This window comes from Erpetoichthys calabaricus, chromosome 5 (genome assembly GCF_900747795.2).
Source record: "Erpetoichthys calabaricus chromosome 5, fErpCal1.3, whole genome shotgun sequence".
Taxonomy (NCBI): domain Eukaryota; kingdom Metazoa; phylum Chordata; class Cladistia; order Polypteriformes; family Polypteridae; genus Erpetoichthys; species Erpetoichthys calabaricus.
Genome location: NC_041398.2, coordinates 203,329,744 through 203,349,264, shown reverse-complemented (window position 1 = coordinate 203,349,264; position 19,521 = coordinate 203,329,744). Strand labels below are relative to the sequence as shown.

Sequence of the window (19,521 nt, the reverse complement as noted above, 5' to 3'; positions counted from 1 at the left end):
GACTTAAAGAGAATGAGGGCTTTGTCTATTAATACTGTACAGTCATGATTGGGTTTCACTTTCATTTTATTTTGCACTTTGCTTTTGTTGTTTCCTAGTACCGTTGTTTTAAAGGAGGCTTTGTATTATGGATAATTAATTTATTTCATTACCTTTAATTTTTGTCTTCATTTTGACTTACTTATTATTCACCAACCCTCAGCATTATTGTATACAGTACTAGAGATAGCAGGCATTGCTGTTCTTTGAATTTTATTTGCATTGTTGCACGCTGCTACAATTATACTGGGTGTGGCAGACCCCAAACCTTTTACTATCTTGTACTTTTTTTAGTTTCAGAATCACAGGGTTTAGTAAATGATATAGCATTTTTTGGGGTTTTGAATTTAGCAACAGTCAACTGTTTCTGGCAATTAGAATTTGGTGCCAGATCTTTAGTCTTCCTAATTATGACCTCTGCTTTTGTTTTTTGTTCTCCCGTTACCTGTGTCAGAAACATACCTGCTATCACTCGGCATCATTACAATTGCTCAATAAAGTATGCATTTTTAACTCTTTGAGGGCTGAATATTTTTTCCAAAAAATGATGCTTTCACACAGACATCAACATAAAACGTCTGTTGCTGCATGCTGCGGCTGCCAGTTTGCCAAGAATGAGCGGCAGGCTTGCTGCCAGGCTGTCTTCACATGGCTGGGATAGCAACGGCGGCGGTCACGGTCGCAGTGCGTTACAATCCAGATTCTACCTCTTGTCATTTTTAAGTGGCAGTCCTCCCTGGCGAACATTGTCAGTAACCGATCAGCTGAAGCTGGAACCTAACATTCATTTTTGATCACTTGTATCAAAATCTGAGTCCAACAAGTCATAGTCCAGTTCAGAAATGATAGGCAAGACGTTGTCCACGGAGCATTTTGCTTTATGTATTCGCTTTGATCTCTTGCCAGATCTCAGTGCTATTTTTGCCGTTGTGTGCGCCTTGCTACTCACGTGAGCTCAGGGAATCTCGGTCAAACCAATGAATCTAACTTTCTTTCTAGCAACGAGATTCCAAGATAACGGTTGGTTTTGTCACAGTTTACAGTTGATTACCATCATCGTCAACTCCTCCTTTGGACAAAAGTCGACATCAGCCCTGAAAGAGTTAACAACAGAGCCTCAAGTAAAAGGTCAAGATTAGAAAAAGAGTATTTAAAAAAATTGCTGCCAAAGGTGCTTCGACAAAGTATTGAGCAAAGGCTGTGAATACTTATGTACATGTGATTTCTCAGTTTTTTTTTATTTTTAATAAGTTTGCAAAAATCTCAAGTAAACTTTTTTCATGTTGTCATTATGGGGTGTTGTGTGTAGAATTCTGTGGAAAAAAATTAATTTAATCCATTTTGGAGTAGGGCTATAACATAACAAAATGTGGAAAAAGTGATGCGCTGTGAATACTTTCCGCATGCACTGTATGTATAAAATCCAATGTCTATCTGTCTGCTTTTCACGAGAGAACTACTTAATGGATTTAGATCTTTTTTTCTATAACTTGTTGATTTCTTTGTGCAAATCCTACAGAGACACAGCGGGCCAAGGGGATGGGGGCGGGGCCCTCTTCACTCACATGCTAGCCTTGGGGTGTATCTTACATCCGCTTAGCTAGCAAACGAGAGAACTACTTAACGGATTTAGATCGGATTTTTTTCTAGAATTTGCTTGAACATTCCAGTTGATTTTGTGACTTCTCTAATCACGCTAAGAATCATAGTTCGTTTGCAGGAGCGATATACAGTCATCCCTCACCTATCGCGGGGGTTACGTTCCAGAGTCCCCCGCGATAGGTGAAAATCCGCGAAGTAGCGACCTTATATTTATTTTATTATTTATATATATTTTAAGGCTTTATAAACCCTTCTCACACTCTTATAAACCTTACTGCCTTATTACGTCCACTTACAACTCGTTTTGCGCCCTGGTTAAAGGACACTGCGGCCGTAGATCTTATATTCTTTTACTCCTTTTTAAATAAAAAGAATCGTGGACTCATTGATGCCGTAATGGTGTCCTACAGTGGTGTAGCTGTTCCCTTCCTTCAACATATCCAAACCTTTTACCTTTTCGGCAATCATTAGCATCTTCCATTGGCACTTGGGCACGGCCCCTGAAGCAGTACCAGGAGCAGATTATCTTTGTGCATAGACAAGCCCTTCATTATGGCTCCAAAACAAACACAAAAGAGCACAAAAGTTAACTCTTTGTACAGTGAAATACGTTGATGCTGAATGAGCAAGACGAGACTCGGCGCACCGTCGCTGAGCCAATCAGCACACAGGAACTTAACTGCGTGCTCTGATTGGGTAGCTTCTCAGCCATCCGCCAATAGCGTCCCTTGTATGAAATCAACTGGGGAAACCAACTGAGGAAGCATGTACCAGAAGTAAAAAGACCCATTGTCCGCAGAAACCCGTGAAGCAGCGAAAAATCCGCATTATATATTTAGATATGCTTACATATAAAATCCGCGATAGAGTGAAGCCGCGAAAGTTGAAGCGCGATATAGCGAGGGATTACTGTATTCGGGCTAATCCGAGACAGAGGCTGAGGGCCAAGGGGACGGGAAAGCGTGATGTCAGGAGTGGGGAGTCGGTCTTCCTCTGTGTTTTGGAGCATAACTTGCCTCGACTTAGCTAGCGATACCTTTTTGTTTATTTATTTTTAAAGTTTGTTCTGTTTCACTACTATACGGGCGGAGCCGCGGGGAATGGCTAGTACAATAAAACCTTCACAGCAAGCTGTCAGTTTTCTTTTTTATCATTTAAGTCCAGATTTGTTTTTCTCATCAATTAGCAGCTTTCTTGGAATCTGCTGTATGAGACTTTTGAACTATAATAGATGAGACGGGTTTTATATCCCTGTAAAAATGACTTGTATTTTCTGGAACGTTAATTGATTATGGAGCAGTTTCTGTAAGTTACTCAATGTTTTTGATATGAACATAAAAGATAAATTGTGTGATATAGTGGTTAAGGCTTTGGACTTTCAAACCCTGGCTTCTGACACTAGTGTGACCAGGAACAAGCCACTTGACAAAACAAAAGAAATTTAACCAATTGTATCATAAATAGTTTAAGATGCCTTGGATAAAGGCATCAGCCAAATAAGTAAATGTAAACATGACTTTCAACAGTGACATGGCATGGTTCTGCCTCTTTAGGACTAAATCATTGGTCATCCTTATTAAAATCCCTGCAGTTAGACAGAATTCTGTCCACACACACTCTGACCATCCACAGCTTTTCTCACCTAATTGGCTGTGCATGAAAAGGGTTTTGAGTAGCTCGGTACAAGTAGCCAAGTAGCCTATCTTTCCCGCAGCGAGGACCATCACGCTTGGCATGTTTGTGGCTGCCTTAAAACAGAGCACCGGAGGCGAAGGGGTTAAGTCGGCGTGCAGTCTCACCAATCAGAGGGGTTAATCTGTGGCCAGGAAAAAGCGCGGGGAAGAGGAGAGGGTAGTGTTGGCGCATAGTTTGCAGCTTGGGTTGCAGGGTGACTAAAAAAAGAAGCTGAGTAAGAGGACAGAGTGGTGACAGACGTTATAGATAGATAGATAGATAGATAGATAGATAGATAGATAGATAGATAGATAGATAGATAGATAGATAGATTAGATAGATAGTAGATAGATAGATAGATAGATACTTTATTAATCCCAGGGGGAAATTCACATACTCCAGCAGCAAAAAATATTAAATTAAAGAGTAATAAAAAATGCAGGTAAAAAACAGACAATAACTTGAATAATGTTCAACGTTTACCCCCTCTGGTGGAATTGAAGAGTCGCATAGTTTGGGGGAGGAATGATCTTCTCAGTCTGTCAGTGGAGCAGGACAGTGACAGCAGTCTGTCGCTGAAACTGCTCCTCTGTCTGGAGATGACACTGTTTAATGGATGTAGTGGATTCTCCATAATTGATAGGAGCCTGCTGAGTGCCCATTGCTCTGCTACGGAGCCTCATATTAAAACAAAGACATCTTATAAGCTTAAGAGTGAATCTTCTGAATCATTTGCAGCTGAAAGTAAAGTCTGAGTGGTGGAAATTATCAAAGAAGATAGTGCTTTGGGCGTGTAAGTATGTGCCAACGGCCCCGTAACATTTGATCATTGTTAACGCTGTGACTCAGGAGTGAAGACAGTCTGCACTACTCATACAGTGTTAACAGTGTTTACTGAGGGCTATCTGTCACTTTCATTTCATGTAAAGGCTTATGCCAAACTGAAACTAAGAAGCTATTTTATCTGCAAATCTCATGATGTTGGCTGTGCACAACGACAGGAAGTTTCTAGAACATGCTTCGGCTGCATTGGAGAGGCCGTTGGATTGATAAACTTGACCTGGACGTTATTTTGGAGACTCATTTTGTAAACTAAAGGAAAATATTGATTTACTTGCTCTTTATTTTCTTAAGGTGGTTAAACTAACTGAAAGCTACTAAAAGAAAATTATTTTGGGGGATTTTGAGCATATTTTTTTTGCTTCTCCTTTGGTGAGCTATTAGTGATATATAATATATATGCATGCATATGAAAAATATACTGGTTTATGTTTTATAGCTGCGACTTTTCCAAGTTCTCAAAGTTGAGTCAAACACGTAACAAGGACATCTCACTCCAAAATGTTTGTTTTCAAGATTGTAAAATTAAAAAAACAAAGTTATGATACAAACAGAATAAAAGGCAAAAATGGGTAAAGGTTTCCTGTTTGTTACATTGCAATCTTAAGTTTCTAATGTTAACATTCAGTTACTTTCTATACTTAAAGTCTTATTATTTCTCTATGGCAAACTTACAAGGCTTCACTTTAGTACATTCAGTATGTTCTGTATGTGTGGTGCGTACGGTTTGAAACTGTTTACCCTCCACACTTTATCAACTGCAAGGTAGATCATAAATAGAACTAGTCTGTAGTCAGAGGGACAAGAAATAACTCGAATATTCCATTTATAATTTAGGTCATGGGGGTCATAATAGAACCTCCCATTGGCTATACACTAATATATAGACAAACACTTTAACATAACTAAGAGAATACTTCTATCAATTTAACATAACCTAACTAAGTAACACTTTGCTCTTACAATTTTTTACAGTAAAAAGTGGACAGGTTCACGTTATTGGTGTGCTATAATGACCTCCTGACCAAAGGAAATGTTAAATTGGGGATTTCATATCAAACGAATGTTATGGAGGAAGAATTCTTTAACTTGATTGTTTGGTTTATCTTGTGACTTGATGTTCAAACAAATTTTCAAAGTAAATACTAAGAATTTGTTTTTTTTGTTAAATAAATACTTGATCATTTCGTTAATTCTGAGGGTTAAAGATTATACCCTTGTTTTATTGAATTACTTACTACTCAAAAGTAGGGGCGTCTCACCTCCTCTTTTTGGCTTGGTAAAAGGTTGAAAGAAGCTGTCAGTTCAAAATAAACATCTGGGTACGAGTTAATAGTTTTGGTTGCCACCATTATAGTGTGGTTGAAGTCCATGTAAACACACTCATCCCTAAACTCAAATAACCAAAAAAAGGAAGGCTAGTAAGGGCGCATTGCTCTACAAAGCTGGGTGGGTTTTCCCTGCTGCACGTAATCAATAACAGTATTGTACATGGACACAATATTCTTTAAATCATGTAGGCAGCTATCAAAGGAATTATGTGTGTGTTTGCCATTGAAAGGGAGAATGCAAAGAAACATTTATGAAAGGCACCATAAGGAGTACTACATCAAAACATCAACATTGCTGAAGTTAATATATTAGATGTATTAAAAATATCACAAATATATTGAAAATAAGCCAACACAAAAGCTGCTTCGGTTAAAAGTATTACTGTTGCCCAAAATGGGCTGTAATCATTTGTATGGAAAAGGAAATACAGTCAATCATATAGGGCCTAGGTTGTTTGACTATAGCAGTAGTAGTAGTATATCAAAATGGTCATTTTATTAATTGTCGCCAAAAGAGTATCAGATTTGATAATCCGTAAGAGTTAAACACCAGTCACTGTAAAAAACATAAAGGGTGTAGATTCAGGGGAGTAATGAACACAAATGCTAGACAAACAAGGCTTGGCAAAGTATTATCTGCTGATTCTCCTTAGCTAGAGGATCAGGATGTGTTAGAATTCGCTTGAATTTCTGAACACAACTGGTAAATACTGTAGAATCCCCATATTACAGCCAATGGGTTATTCAAAATGATAATTCTCTGTCACATACCTAGAAACGTTTTAGAATGTGTACAGGAATGAAAGGTACGTGTAATACAATGACCTATGAAAGCAAAAGATCTCAATTCAATTCATAGAATGCCTTTTATTGTCACTATACACATGTACAATGAGATTAAAATTAATTAATTAAGCTTATGGGGAATTAGATGGAATGAGCCTTTTGAGAAATAAATGCATCACCACCTAATTTCAGTATTTATCCGAGGTATCTAATTGGCTAGGTTGTATACATATGGCGTTTCCTTCGTCTAACTGTAGCATAAGCCTATAGTTTAATTTGGGCGTCCTGCTGTCTAAGATTCCTGCTAGACGTTCTCAGTAAATGGTAGTGAATGATAGCCAATTAATGCTGCTAAAGATGGATCTTAAACTAGAGAAAGGGTGCTAGGAGAGAGCCAGAATAAGGTTAAAAGGAAACAGGAGTTATATCAAGAATTCTTCATACCGTGTAAAAAAAACTCAGTTGATAGTATGCTATCAAAGTACCTAATATTGGGATTGCAAAAGATATTGCATAACACGTGGATCTTCATAATCAAAATGTCATTGCTAAACAACACTAAGCAAACACAAATTCCATAACCTCCTTAGTGTTATGTTTACTCCAGGAAAAACAGACAAAAATTTTTTTTTTTCAACAAGAAAAGTTGTTATTACATGTAACTGAAACATGTAAATACCAAAATGTCAACATAAATATAGTTGGAAAGATGCAGATTCAATACAAATCCTTTCTGTGAAACAGTTTGAGACTTTTGGCAATGCACAGCTCGATGTAGCAATCAGAACAGTAGAAATGTATTTCTTTGCGTGTGTTTCTTTTTTGTTCTTTTTTTTGTTGCTTGGACATGAGAGGGCAGTGACCAGCATGATAATTGCACCCATTGGATTATTGCAGGCTACCGCAATACAAGGCATATTGAATTCCACATTTCCCCTGACACAAACTTTGACAGTTGCTGCATTGTGAACAGTACTTAGGGTGCTAACATCTTGCTTGTCCTTGCTTTCAATCGCAATTGCTTTGCCTTTTTGTCACGTAGAAAGTGTTGCACACTGCAACTGAATTCACTAGGCATATCACGACAGTTTGGTTATAAAGTGCCAAGCCACGCATCACTTTCACTTTTCATGTCAACATCTAATAACCAATTCACATCATCATCATCACTATCTCTTGATTTGAGCAATGGTTCAGTTTCAATTCATTCTAAAACTGCCTTTACAGCTTTTTGTGTTTTTAGTTGTAGGCTCCGTCCCACTTATGAATATTGATGAGTTACCTTAAAGTGGTAAAACACAAAGACATATTCATGATTTTTTGCAGCATGATTCTATTTCATCCACTATATGGTAGCAGAATACCGTTCAGTGCGTTATTTGAAAATAAAAATGTAAAGTGAATCATTAGATGTCACTCAGTATCTGACTCGTTTTTGTATTGCATAGAATTCCAAGTTTGAATCACACACAGGGTTAACACCAGGGATGTTAATGAGGAAACACGATCAGATATAAACTGTAATGAGACTTATTCTGGAATTTATTTTAAAAAAAGATGTTACAGGTAGGCACATTCTGTCAAAAGGGAAATTACGGATAATTTAGGCAATGTTTAAAACAGGGAAATTTACTATCGGAAACCAAAATCAATCAAGAAATTAAAAAGCAGTGAGTGAACTAAAGAGAGAGAGAGGAGTTGGGAGCATGTGCTAATATTTAAAATATTTGTAAGATTACAGTAGGCTTTGGGAAACCTGATACCTCCAGCTTAATTCGGCCTCTGTACCAGCTGGAATTTCAACCCGTTCTCCTTCTCCTGGCATTACAATAAAGCCAAATGGATGTGTGTCACAATTATGAAATTCTATACCTTGTGCTTCTGCCCCCACGGGCTAATTTTCCAGCAGTCTCTTTCTTTTGGTCTTTCATTACTATCCATTAACTTTCCCCTTTTTAATTTTCATCAAAAATTCTTGGGTTACACATTTGGCCTTATTTTGCTTTAACTATTGTTGTAGTTGAAGTTGTGTATTAGATAAAAATTGGTCTCATTCATTGTACCAAATCTTGTTAATACTGGGAGGCACTCCTGAGTTTTACTTTGCTTTCTGTCTAGTGATGTTACTTTTGCACAGCTTACCAACATTTTGACAATGTTTCACACCCTTGAGTCCAGGTCTATAAGTTGGCAATGCCCGGAACTACAACTATTTTAATTATCCTATGCATATTTAGTTTCTTAATAAAAAAGAAATGAAGTTTGCATGCAAACATAGTTTCAAACGTTAAATAAGTCAGTCACTAACAGACTAAGAAGGTACCAGAAGTATTTTCACTTTTCTCTCTTCAAATTCATGGCTGCAGTTGAAATATTCAATGTTTTTAAGTACCATGCTTTTACTTTTACCTTACAGGTATAAACATTTTAATTTAACAGAAAGAAATATTGTTTGTGTATATGAAGGTAAATATATAGTAAATGCTCATATAAACTATTTTATTTGGATAAGTTGTCCTTTAGCTCCATCAGTGATTATATACAGTAAAAAACTGATGATCATTAAAAAGTACTGCACCTTTTATTGCGCTGAGTCTGCTCACCAGTAATGTCGGCTTCAATGGCTCCTTGAATGCATTCAACATCAAGTTCGATATGATCAGGATCCTAAAATCAACAAACATAGAAGGAGACTGAAAAAGCTGACATAAGTTAAAGATAGTTATGCTGACCTGCGTATTCTGTTCGAGTGAAAAAAACCTCTGGGTGTTGGCATCTGTCTGATAAATGAAATCTAGAAATACGAGTTAAAATGATGTTGTTAAATTCAAAAACTACAGACTCCACTGATTTGTTAATCCTCAGTCAAAATTAAAATTATAATTTAGCAGCACATACACAACTGTCAAACTTGTTTCTTTTAGGCAAAAATAAATCTCTGTCGCAAATTTGCACTAAAGTAAACAATTCACTGCCTAAATAGTATATTTAAGTAGTTTTCCAACCTGAATTGAATTAAGGGATTGTCGTATCTCTGGTTGAAATATAAGTAACCAGAAAAATCGATGCAGTGCAGTACTCACAAGAAAAGCTGCCAGCTGGAAAGCGAGTCAATGGCTTTATTATGAAGTAAAGAAAAGCAACAAGTTAAATTACATAGCAGCAAGTAAGACACTTTGGAAGTGATACCCAACTAATTTAACCCACCAGTAGAAGGTGCATTTTTATAAACTCTGGACTAGAGCATTTCAAAAGACAAGATGGAACTTTTACAGACCTGTAAAACACCTAACAAAAGGACCCTTCACTTTAAAATAAACTTAAGGAATCCTATCCTATGGGGATATTATTAATATTTTCTACCTAATGTTTTAAAGAAAGTGGATCTTTAATAGACCAGACAGACAATCTCAGCTACTCTTACGAGTGCTTGTCAGGCCATTTAGTGAATTCGTCTGCATGGCACAGAATATCACTGGAGTGGTTTTATATATCACAATTCTCAATAACCCCAGTCACTCCATTCAAATCCTGTTCTTATCAATCAGTATGATGGATAACTCTATAATAATGTTGCTTAAAAACCTTGCCCTGCTTAGTGTCTTTGAAACCCCAAATCTCTGCTGACAGTCATCTTTTTCCCCTGGAGAATCTGTACTGCAGGTCACAGTGGAGCAATGTTGATTGCTTAAACTGCCCGTGATGACCCATCGCGAGAGACACACTTTCCAAACTGTACAATGATGATTGGTGAATCAGTGGTGAATCACAACTCTGCGCAACCCAAAATCAGGCAACTACAGTATTTTATTTGTTTTAAGAAAATATGCCCTATAGCATCAATGCAAAAACAGATTACTTCAACCAACATAAATTATAGCTAAGTAATTTTTAGTGCTGCTGCTGGACTGATATTGTTACTGATATTAAAGCCATTATTATCTTCATTAGAACATAGAAAAGCAATAATTCTAGTGTATTAGTGACATGGTGGACTAAAACTGGAAACAGAAATTTACTTTCAAAATCTACTTCATTAAGTTAAAATAGACTCATACTTCATATCATTGTCTATCATTATTGTAGTTTTATCACTATAACAATAATTTCTTAATATTGAAATGCAAATACTTCTACAATATTAACAATCTAAAATTTTTAACAACACATGGGTCATCTGCAATATATGGTGAGACAATATGGCTGGTGAGTCAGTAGTTATGGGAGAGGCAGTGGAATAAATCACTGATATTGTAGAATAATATCACGTAACATTCCCAATCAACCTCAGGGTTGTGGATGTTGGAGCCTATCATGAGAGACTTCACTGGATTCAGCCCTGAACTGACATCTTTGCATTATTCCTCAAGAGACAATTTCATGTAAGTGTTTGCTGTCTACACTGTAGTGACCTGCCTCTTTTCAAAACGTGATATTTTTAAACTTTGGAATAAGGTGGAATGTTCCTAAGAAATAAGTAAAGGTTGTACTGTATGTCGCTGATAAAATCTGGGTGCGTAATCTAAGGTTTTCATGAGGCTGTAGTTGAATGTGAAACCACACAAATAAAACCATACAAAAAAAAAATCTGTACATCAATATTAAAGCTTTGTAAGGTGAAGTGAAAACAAAGGGTTATCACAGCTACAGAAAGGAATCTATGGAAATTTTTTGTTTGTCACCCAGAATTCAACCAAGTCCAAAATGTTACTTTTCCAAGTGAAATGTTATGCGTTCAAAATATGAATGAAGTGGCAATGAACAAAATGAGTTTTTTTGGCAGTTAATTTGTGGTTGATCCATATTCCACAACTAGTTCAGGTTAATGAAAACAGCAATGATTGGTTTGCTTCATTTTATCAGTAATAGTAGCATCACAATGACATCATCCATATTTAGTTTTCATATAGTGTCTACAAAAAGTACTCACTCCCTTGGAAATGTTCATTCTTATTCAGCATTGAATTAGAAGGGATTTAATTTGGCTCTTTTGACATTGAGAAAGACTCTTTAATCCCAAAGTAAAAACAGATCTCTGCAAAGTAGTCTAAATTGATTGCAAATATAGAACACAACATAAATGATTATGTGAGTATTCACCCCCTTCAAGTCAGTATTTAGTAGATGCAGTAGATACACCTTTGGTAGCAATTCCAGTCTTAAGTCTGTGTGGATAGGATCTCTTGATCACCTTTGCCCAATCTGGACACTGCAGTGTCTCCCCATTCTTAAATTAAATTCACTGTGATTCAGTGTTGTAAAACAAAATGCAAAAACTTCTACAACAACAGCAACATTTATTTATATAGCACATTTTCATGCCAACTATGTAACTCAAAATACTTTACAAGATATCAAAGAGAAAGTTACAAGAAAAGGAACACAAATAAGATTAGGCAATAACATTAAAGAATAAGCAACCAAGAAAAAAACAAACCAAAAAAACGCCAATCTAAACAATCTTAAAAAACAGGAATGTCAAGTAGAAGAGTAGTGTACTTCTATACAATATTACGATGTAAGTCTGTGAAGATGAGTCCGGTGCTAAGGTCAGATGGCCCGGGAGGACAGAAAAATCAAAAAACAACTCCAGTTGGGCTGGAGGAAAAAAAACAAAATCTGCAGGGGTTCCAAGGCCAAAAGACCACACTGCCCCCACAGGGCATTCTGTCTAACATAAATGTTCTTAATTCATACCCCTATGAATAAGGTAGTGAATATTTTTTATAGGCTTTTAGCAGTGCTATTAAAAATGTCATACATCTCCCAGTGGCCCGGTGGTGTAACGCTATTGGACAGCTTTGTAGGGTGCAGTGGAGCTGGGAAGAAGAATGAGCAGTCGGGCCCTTTAAAAACAGACCTAACAGTCACCAAGAGGAATTGCAATCATCTATCTGTTTGTTAATATGTCTCATCACACAATTGGATTACAACTTGACCACCTTGAATTACAGTGGATGTTTCACATTCCTACCTCATAGATGCTGTACAGATGTGAAAACTCTACAGTGAGTTTTGAAACCCATTTTCCGGAGTGGCAGGGCAGCAGGGCTAATCACAATGTCATTGCATTATGAATATCTTTTGTGCTGATTTTGTTATTTTGATGACCCTACTTCTTCTAAATGTAACAAAACCAATGAATACTCTAAATTGGTTTGTGTAGTTATTCAAGTAACCTATGAATTGCAAGCAGCAGAAACACTAGGTCTGAGTCCTTCAGAATCTCACTTTACATATCACTGAACGCAAAGCCACTAAGCTTTTACTTGTTTTAAGCCAGTTTTATGTACATCTGTTATTAATGCAGATTGGAGTGAGACTAGAGTACCTAAAGAGAGAGAGTGTAAGTAACCCATGCAAATTAAGGATTATAGCCAAACTGTTTAAAAGTTGTTTAAAATGTATAGCTCTTACTTGCTATTCAAGCATGAAATCAGCAAGGCATGATGATACATACTTCAGCCTGTGGTGAGTGAAGTTCATTTAACCTAATGGATGTGAAAATGAAAAGGATGAATAAGGCACACTGGTGGTTAATGTACATGCAGGTATGTATGATAGGTATCAGGTTTTAAAGCATAAAACCATAATGATGGGGGTTGGCTTTTGCAAAGCAGAAACCTTTTGAGATGTGAAATTTTGTCTTGCTTTAGAAAATTGCAGTGTGTGTATAGTGTATAATCACACATATATTTACCTACCTGCTGTACAGACCACTTTCTGCTGTTTTGATTGAAATGTCTCATTGTGTACGAAGGAATACTATATTTATATCACTCAGAATCCACAGTACTACAATATGTCCTACAGCTCTATTGAAATGAATCTTCAATAAAGATTTAAACCTTGGGTCTTAAGGGTTGACCTCAAGATTGCTGTGCTTGCTTTGAATGGTTATACAATACACAAAATCACATAAGTTTGACCTGAAACTGAATGAGTGAGAAAAATGTGCTCAATGAGTAGCACGTACAGTATACCTGGCTATACAATGGTTTAACAATAGGGGATTGCATTATGTATAGGTGTTCAGCTGTAGGGGTTTGGATGATGTATGAGAGATTAATAACAGGGGCATGAATGAGTTGTTAATAGGTGGAAATAGATGTACTGCCACATTGTACTCAACTTGGAGAAAAGGGTTTATGAAAAACTGTAGTATAAATACAGAAGATGAATCACCTGTCACGATACTGTCATAATTTTTCTTTATCCCAGGCACTTATAATATGATGTTTCTGATTTTACCCACAGTATTTCAGCATAACTTTGTGCAAAAACAGCAGCCAGACATTTTCAGTTCTGTTTTGAGACTTTCAAGTGGCCATTGTTTGAATATTCTTAGATTAAATTTGAAGACTATGTGAACCTGTAAATCTTACTGTGCTGGAACAGTTGTCAAAAACATTACAATGAATAATTTTGATTATTTTAGTATAATATGATTTTGCATACAGTATACAGAGGAAGAGGTTGGCGAAGAAGAATTGGGATAATCAGAGAGATGCAGAAAGTAGACAAGAGTACAAGGAGATAAGAATTAAGATAAAGAGAGAGGTGGCAAAGGCTACAGAAAAGGCATTTGATGAGTTGTATGAGAGGTTGGACAATAAGGAGGGAGAAAAGGACCTGTACCGATTGGCTAGACTGAGGGACAGAGCTGAGAAAGATGTGCAGCAGGTTAGGGTGATAAAGGATAAAGATGGAAATGTACCCACAAGCAAGAACAGTGTGTTGAGAAGATGGAAGGATTACTTTGAGAGGTGGATGAATGCAGATAATGAGAGAGAGAGAAGGTTGGATGATGTGGCAATATTGAGTCAGGAAGTGCAACGGATTAGCAAAGAGGAAGTAAAGACAGCTATGAAGAGGAAGAAGAATGAAAAGGTTTTTGGTCCAGATGACATATATATATAAGTATAAGTGTTTAGGAGAGGTGGCAGTGGAGTTTTTAACCAGATTGTTTAACGGAATCACGGAAAGTGAGAAGATGTCTTGGGAGTGGAAAAGAAGTGTACTGGTACCAATTTTAAAGAATAAGGGGGATGTACAGAGCTATAATAACTACAGGGGGATAAAATTGATGAGCCACAGCGTGAAGTTATGGTAAAGAGTACTGGAAGCTAGGTTAAGAAGGGAGGTGATGATTAGTGAGCAATGTTTGCTCTGAGGGTGTTGACGATGAAGCATAGAGAAGGCCAGAAGGAGGTGCATTGCGTCTTTGTGGACCTGGAGAAAGCATATGACAGGGTGCCTCGAGAGGAGTTGTGGTATTGTATGAGGAAGTCAAGAGTGGCAGAGAAGTACGTAAGAGTTGTACAGGATATGTACGAGGGAAGTGTGACAGTGGTGAGGTCTGCGGTAGGAGTGACGGATGCATTCAATGTGGAGGTGGGATTACATCTGGGACAGATGAGACGAGATTAGACAGGAATCCCCTTGGGTAATGAAATTTGCTGATAACATTGTGATCTGTAGCGAGAGTAGGGAGCAGGTCAAGGAGACACTGGAGAGGTGGAAATATGCTGTAAAGAGGAGAGGAATGAAGGTCAGTAGGAGCAAGACAGAATACATGTGAGTGAATGAGAGGGAGGTCAGTGGAATGGTGAGGATGCAGGGAGTAGAGTTGGCGAAGGTGGATGAGTTTAAGTACTTGGGATCAACAGTACAGAGTAAAGGGGAATTGTGGAAAAGAAGTGAAAAAGAAAGTGCAGGCAGTGTGGAATGGGTGGAGAACAGTGTCAGGAGTAATTTGTGACAGACGGGTATTAGCAAGAGTGAAAGGGAAGGTCTACAGGACGGTAGTGAGACCAGCTATGTTATATGGGCTGCAGACAGTGGCACTGACCAGAAAGCAGGAGACAGAGCTGGAGGTGGCAGAGTTAAAGATTTGCATTGGGTGTGACGAGGATGGACAGGATTAGAAATGAGTACACTAGAGGGTCAGCTCAGGTTGGATGGCTGGGAAACGAAGTCAGAGAGGCGAGATTGTGTTGGTTTGGACATGTGCAGAGGAGAGATGCTGTGTATATTTTGAGAAGGATGTTAAGGATTGAGCTGCCAGGCAAGAGGAAAAGAGGAAGGCCTAAGAGAAGGTTTATGGATGTGGTGAGAGAGGACATGCAGGTGATGGGTGTAACAGATCAACATGCAGAGGACAGGAAGATATGGAAAAAGATGATCCGCTGTGGCAACCTCTAACAGGAACAGTTGAAAGAAGATTATTATTTTTTTATATATATTTTGATATATGAAACATAAATTATATCAAAACAAAAAAATGAATACAGGTTTCACTCCAACTCAGTCACACTTGTAGTCAAACATGCTACCCTTCAAGCTATGAAGTAACTGCTGTAGAAAGGCACTAAGATCCCTCTTTTTGACTGTTAAATATGAAATGATGTTGTGGTTGTCTTGGATTTTTTTCACATTTTCATAAACTTTTTGATGCAGTTGGACTTTTCAGGACCTCAAGTCTGTGAGATACTTCAGTGAAAATAGTTTTTCCTTAGATTCTTTGCAAATATTCAAGAATTTCTTTTCAATCATTTAGTTAGTCAATCAGGGACATGTTGTATTGCTTGGTGACAGCAGTTTGGAATCAGGAGATGACACAGAGAAGTTGTAACTGGAAAGAAAACAATTAAATAACAAAGCTCAGTACATGTACCCAGAATAGTGGTCAGAAAACAGAGCAGTAATTCATTGGCCAGAAAAGGGTTCACACAACCAGAACACATGTGACATAACCAGTAATAGGGGACAGAAAAAAAATGACATTACCAGTAAAAGCAAAACTTAATAATACGAAATGACGCAAAGTTTTTTTCTTTCAGAATTCTAATCTTGGATGAATTAGGCATCAGTGACATTGGCTTTTGAAAATGCTGTGACTTCTCCCAGCAACACAGTCTCCTGTCCTAGCAACTAATCTCCAACATAGTGGTGTCAGTACAGAAAACAAGACTGCACCATTGAAGAACATTAAAAAGAAGGAAAAGGATTAATTTGGCCTTAGAAAACAAGAAATAATTTTTAGAGGACAAGGAATTGTTGAAAAAGATTAATTTTATAAGATAGATTATGACACATGTAGGTTTATATATGCAGATGTACATATGTTATCATAGGTTAATTGATGTAATCAAATTAGTGTTTGCATATTAAACTGATCTGTGAAAAATATCCCCCACCTTACTAGAAGTAAAAAGTAGTAGTTATAGCTGTTGTAATAGATGGCACATGTAGGCTGGCATCCAGGCCAGGATTGAACAGGGATTCTTAACCAGCCAGGGGGTCAGTACAATGTAAAGTTTGGGGAAGATGGAGGCTGGTGAATATTTTCTCCCCAGATATGCTAGATGGCAGCAACCATGGGCTTCGGTATCTATTCGGTCTGGAGTACAGCTCTGTTGGGTTCCGTGGTTGCTGCCATGGAGTGCTGCAGGGGTTTATAGCTCCTGGTTCGTGAGACTTCCACCTGACCTGAAAGTGCTTCAAACGGACCTTAAATGCCTTGAGCATGGGAAAGGCGCTACATAAATAAAATGTATTATAATTATCATTATTATGTCCTAACACTGGAAGCACTCCGAGCTCAGGGATAAAGGAGGTCAGAGTCAGGAGGCCCTCACCTAGAGTAACGGAAGTACTGGTTGTGTGCATTTGGTTGTGTTCACTTTGGAAAAAGTGTTGGTGAGAAATAAATATCCCTTATTTGACCCCTGGACTGTGTTGTGTAGAATAGTGTCTGAGAATTGGGGTTCGGTGGTACCCTCCTATGGTTATGGAATACTTGGAATATTGTAAACTGTGTATGCAATACATGCATTTAAGGCAAACAACAGTATATTATTCAATACAAGATTTTATTTCTATATTAATTCAATCCTTTATTTTAAGATGTAAATAACATTTACTGTATTTTACATAGCACCTTTAATAGTGAGCTATACACATGAAGTTAATTTCTTTATCTTTCCTACTGTTGAAGCATAGACAGGTCAAGTGAGGTGCTATATAACCTTATAGAGTTGGTGGTACTCCTTAGTTACTTGGCTAAAATGCCTGTGTCATAAAAACAGAAAAATATTGTAAAGCTGTCCTTTCTCTTTCTTTCACTAAATGTTAGATTGTTGTAAATATACAGTGTGTATCATGTATGTGGTGCCAGTCCTTCTCAGGGCACACAACAACACTCACTCAGGCAGGGCCAGTTGCACAAGTTAGAATAATGAATGCCTCTAAATAGGCCCAGTGTAAATGCATGAAAGTGTGCCCGGTACTGGAGAGGCATTCCATTCAGGCCCAGTTCTTAGAATACATTGTTCTTTGTGCTGTTCTGAATTATAATAGAATAAGTAGGGCTAAAAAGGCTAATTTATTTGCACCATGTTTCAAAGTAGTGTTGGGAGCTAAATTAGCAACCTATATAATCCAGTCACTTGACCCCATACCTGTCAAATGGCTAAAGATTCCAAATTACCTCACCAGTTACTTTAAAGAATTAAATTTTACAAGTGTGTATTCTTTCTCTTTCACAGACCTAGTAAGATCTATGTGTCTAATAAGTGCTTCCAAAAGATTGTTCACTTTTACAAAGCAGTCAGGCATACCTTCACATAACATGTTACTGACTTTTGCCCCCTGGTCTGCTGACTGGAAGCTCAGTGTTGTTTAAATACCATTTAGAAAAAACATTAACAAGCAAGTTAGGGAATGAATTAACTGTTGATGGAGAGAGGTCATAAAGTGAATACACAACTTTGCTAGCTTTCACACCACAGGTAGTTTCGGCATTGGCCCGGGGGTGCTTCAGGAAGACTAGTTGTTTGCGGAAATTAAAGAAGGATTTCACCTACCAGCAAGAACTAGACATTCTTAAAGAAAATTAATACAGTAAAAGTATATATTTATTATCCATTGTGTCATCTGTTTGTATCAGTGGAGATGAGCTTTACCTTTACTAAGATGCCGATTTCAATTCCTAAGACCAGCACTGAATTAAGATAGCTCTAAAGTGTCCTGGGTCTTTCCCTGAGTTTACTTTTTCAGAATTAATCATATTAAAACAAATACAGTAAATTGTATTAATATCAACTTATATTGTAATATTAAGCTGTTGCCACCAACTCTCACCAGTCACAAAGAAAAGAAATAACTGGGATCCAATTCCTTTTATAATTTTAAAAACTCTTATCATGTCACCTCTTAATTTCAGTTTCTCTTAAACTGGAAAGGTTCAATTCCTTCAGTCTTTCTTCATAGCTCAAAGATCACAGTCGTGGAATCAGACCATCCCTCTTCTCTGGACTTTCTCTAGTGTTACTACTGTATGTCTTTTTTTGTAGTATCAGGTGAAAGGCAGGAACCCATCCTTATTGTGTGTCCAGAAGTTTGAATAAACAATCATGTAATAAAAATCTAGCTTCCCAAAATCTAGCTGCAGGGGTATTCACAAATATGAAGAACCTCTATCTTTATTTCTTTATTGCTGTGGTGCTGCAACAGGCTGTTTTTTCTACTTTTGTCCCTAGTCTTCCTTCTTTTTTCTTTTTCGGATCCCCATTGCATATTTTCATAATTCTGATTTTACTATTAGTTTATCATTACACCAAATGCCACATGATTCACATTCGATCTATCTTTTCAAAAACCTGACACACATTGGTGGTATAAATAAAGAGAAAAAGAGATATGAAAAAGTAACTTTATGTGCAGAAAATACTGTAAGGGAAGGAAGCATGTATTGTCATACACTACATACGGGATGTAACATTTTTGTGTAATTCTCAATTTTGTATTTTGTTTTTTAGGAAAGCAACAAAATCTCTTTGTCCATTTTCTTATCCAATTCAGGGTTGCAGATAGCCATTGTCTATTCCTGAACAGTGACACCAAGGCGGAAACCAACCCTGCCTCTAGTGCCACTCAATCATAGGGTACACTCATACATACAAATAGACTTGCTCACACCAAGCTAGTTTATAGTCGATAATCGGCGTAAACACACCAGTCTTTGAAATGTGGGTGTAAACCTCAAGCAGACAAGGGAACACTGCAAAATCTACAAAGACACTGACTGCACCTGAGGTGCAAACTAAGGACTCTGGAGGTGAGAGGCAATAGGTCTACCATGTTGTCCTGCTGTTAATGTTCGGGTTTCAAAATCAAGCCGGTAGTACACATGGTAAGTCACAACAAAGTTAATACAAGTTTTGTAAAATGAAGCTTAAAATTCTAT

The 19,521-nt window shown here is 37.3% G+C and overlaps 1 protein-coding gene across 1 annotated transcript in view; it reads right to left on the bottom strand.

Annotated features, from left to right (window-relative positions):
- The window catches only part of LOC114652868 (solute carrier family 28 member 3-like), a 65,472-nt gene extending 64,954 nt beyond the window's left edge, over nucleotides 1-518 (bottom strand). The window contains exon 1 of the mRNA XM_051928574.1: nucleotides 502-518. Coding sequence (XP_051784534.1) covers nucleotides 502-518 — 17 coding nt within the window. The remainder of the gene's footprint in view (nucleotides 1-501) is intronic.
- Nucleotides 519-19,521: the final 19,003 nt, after the last annotated feature.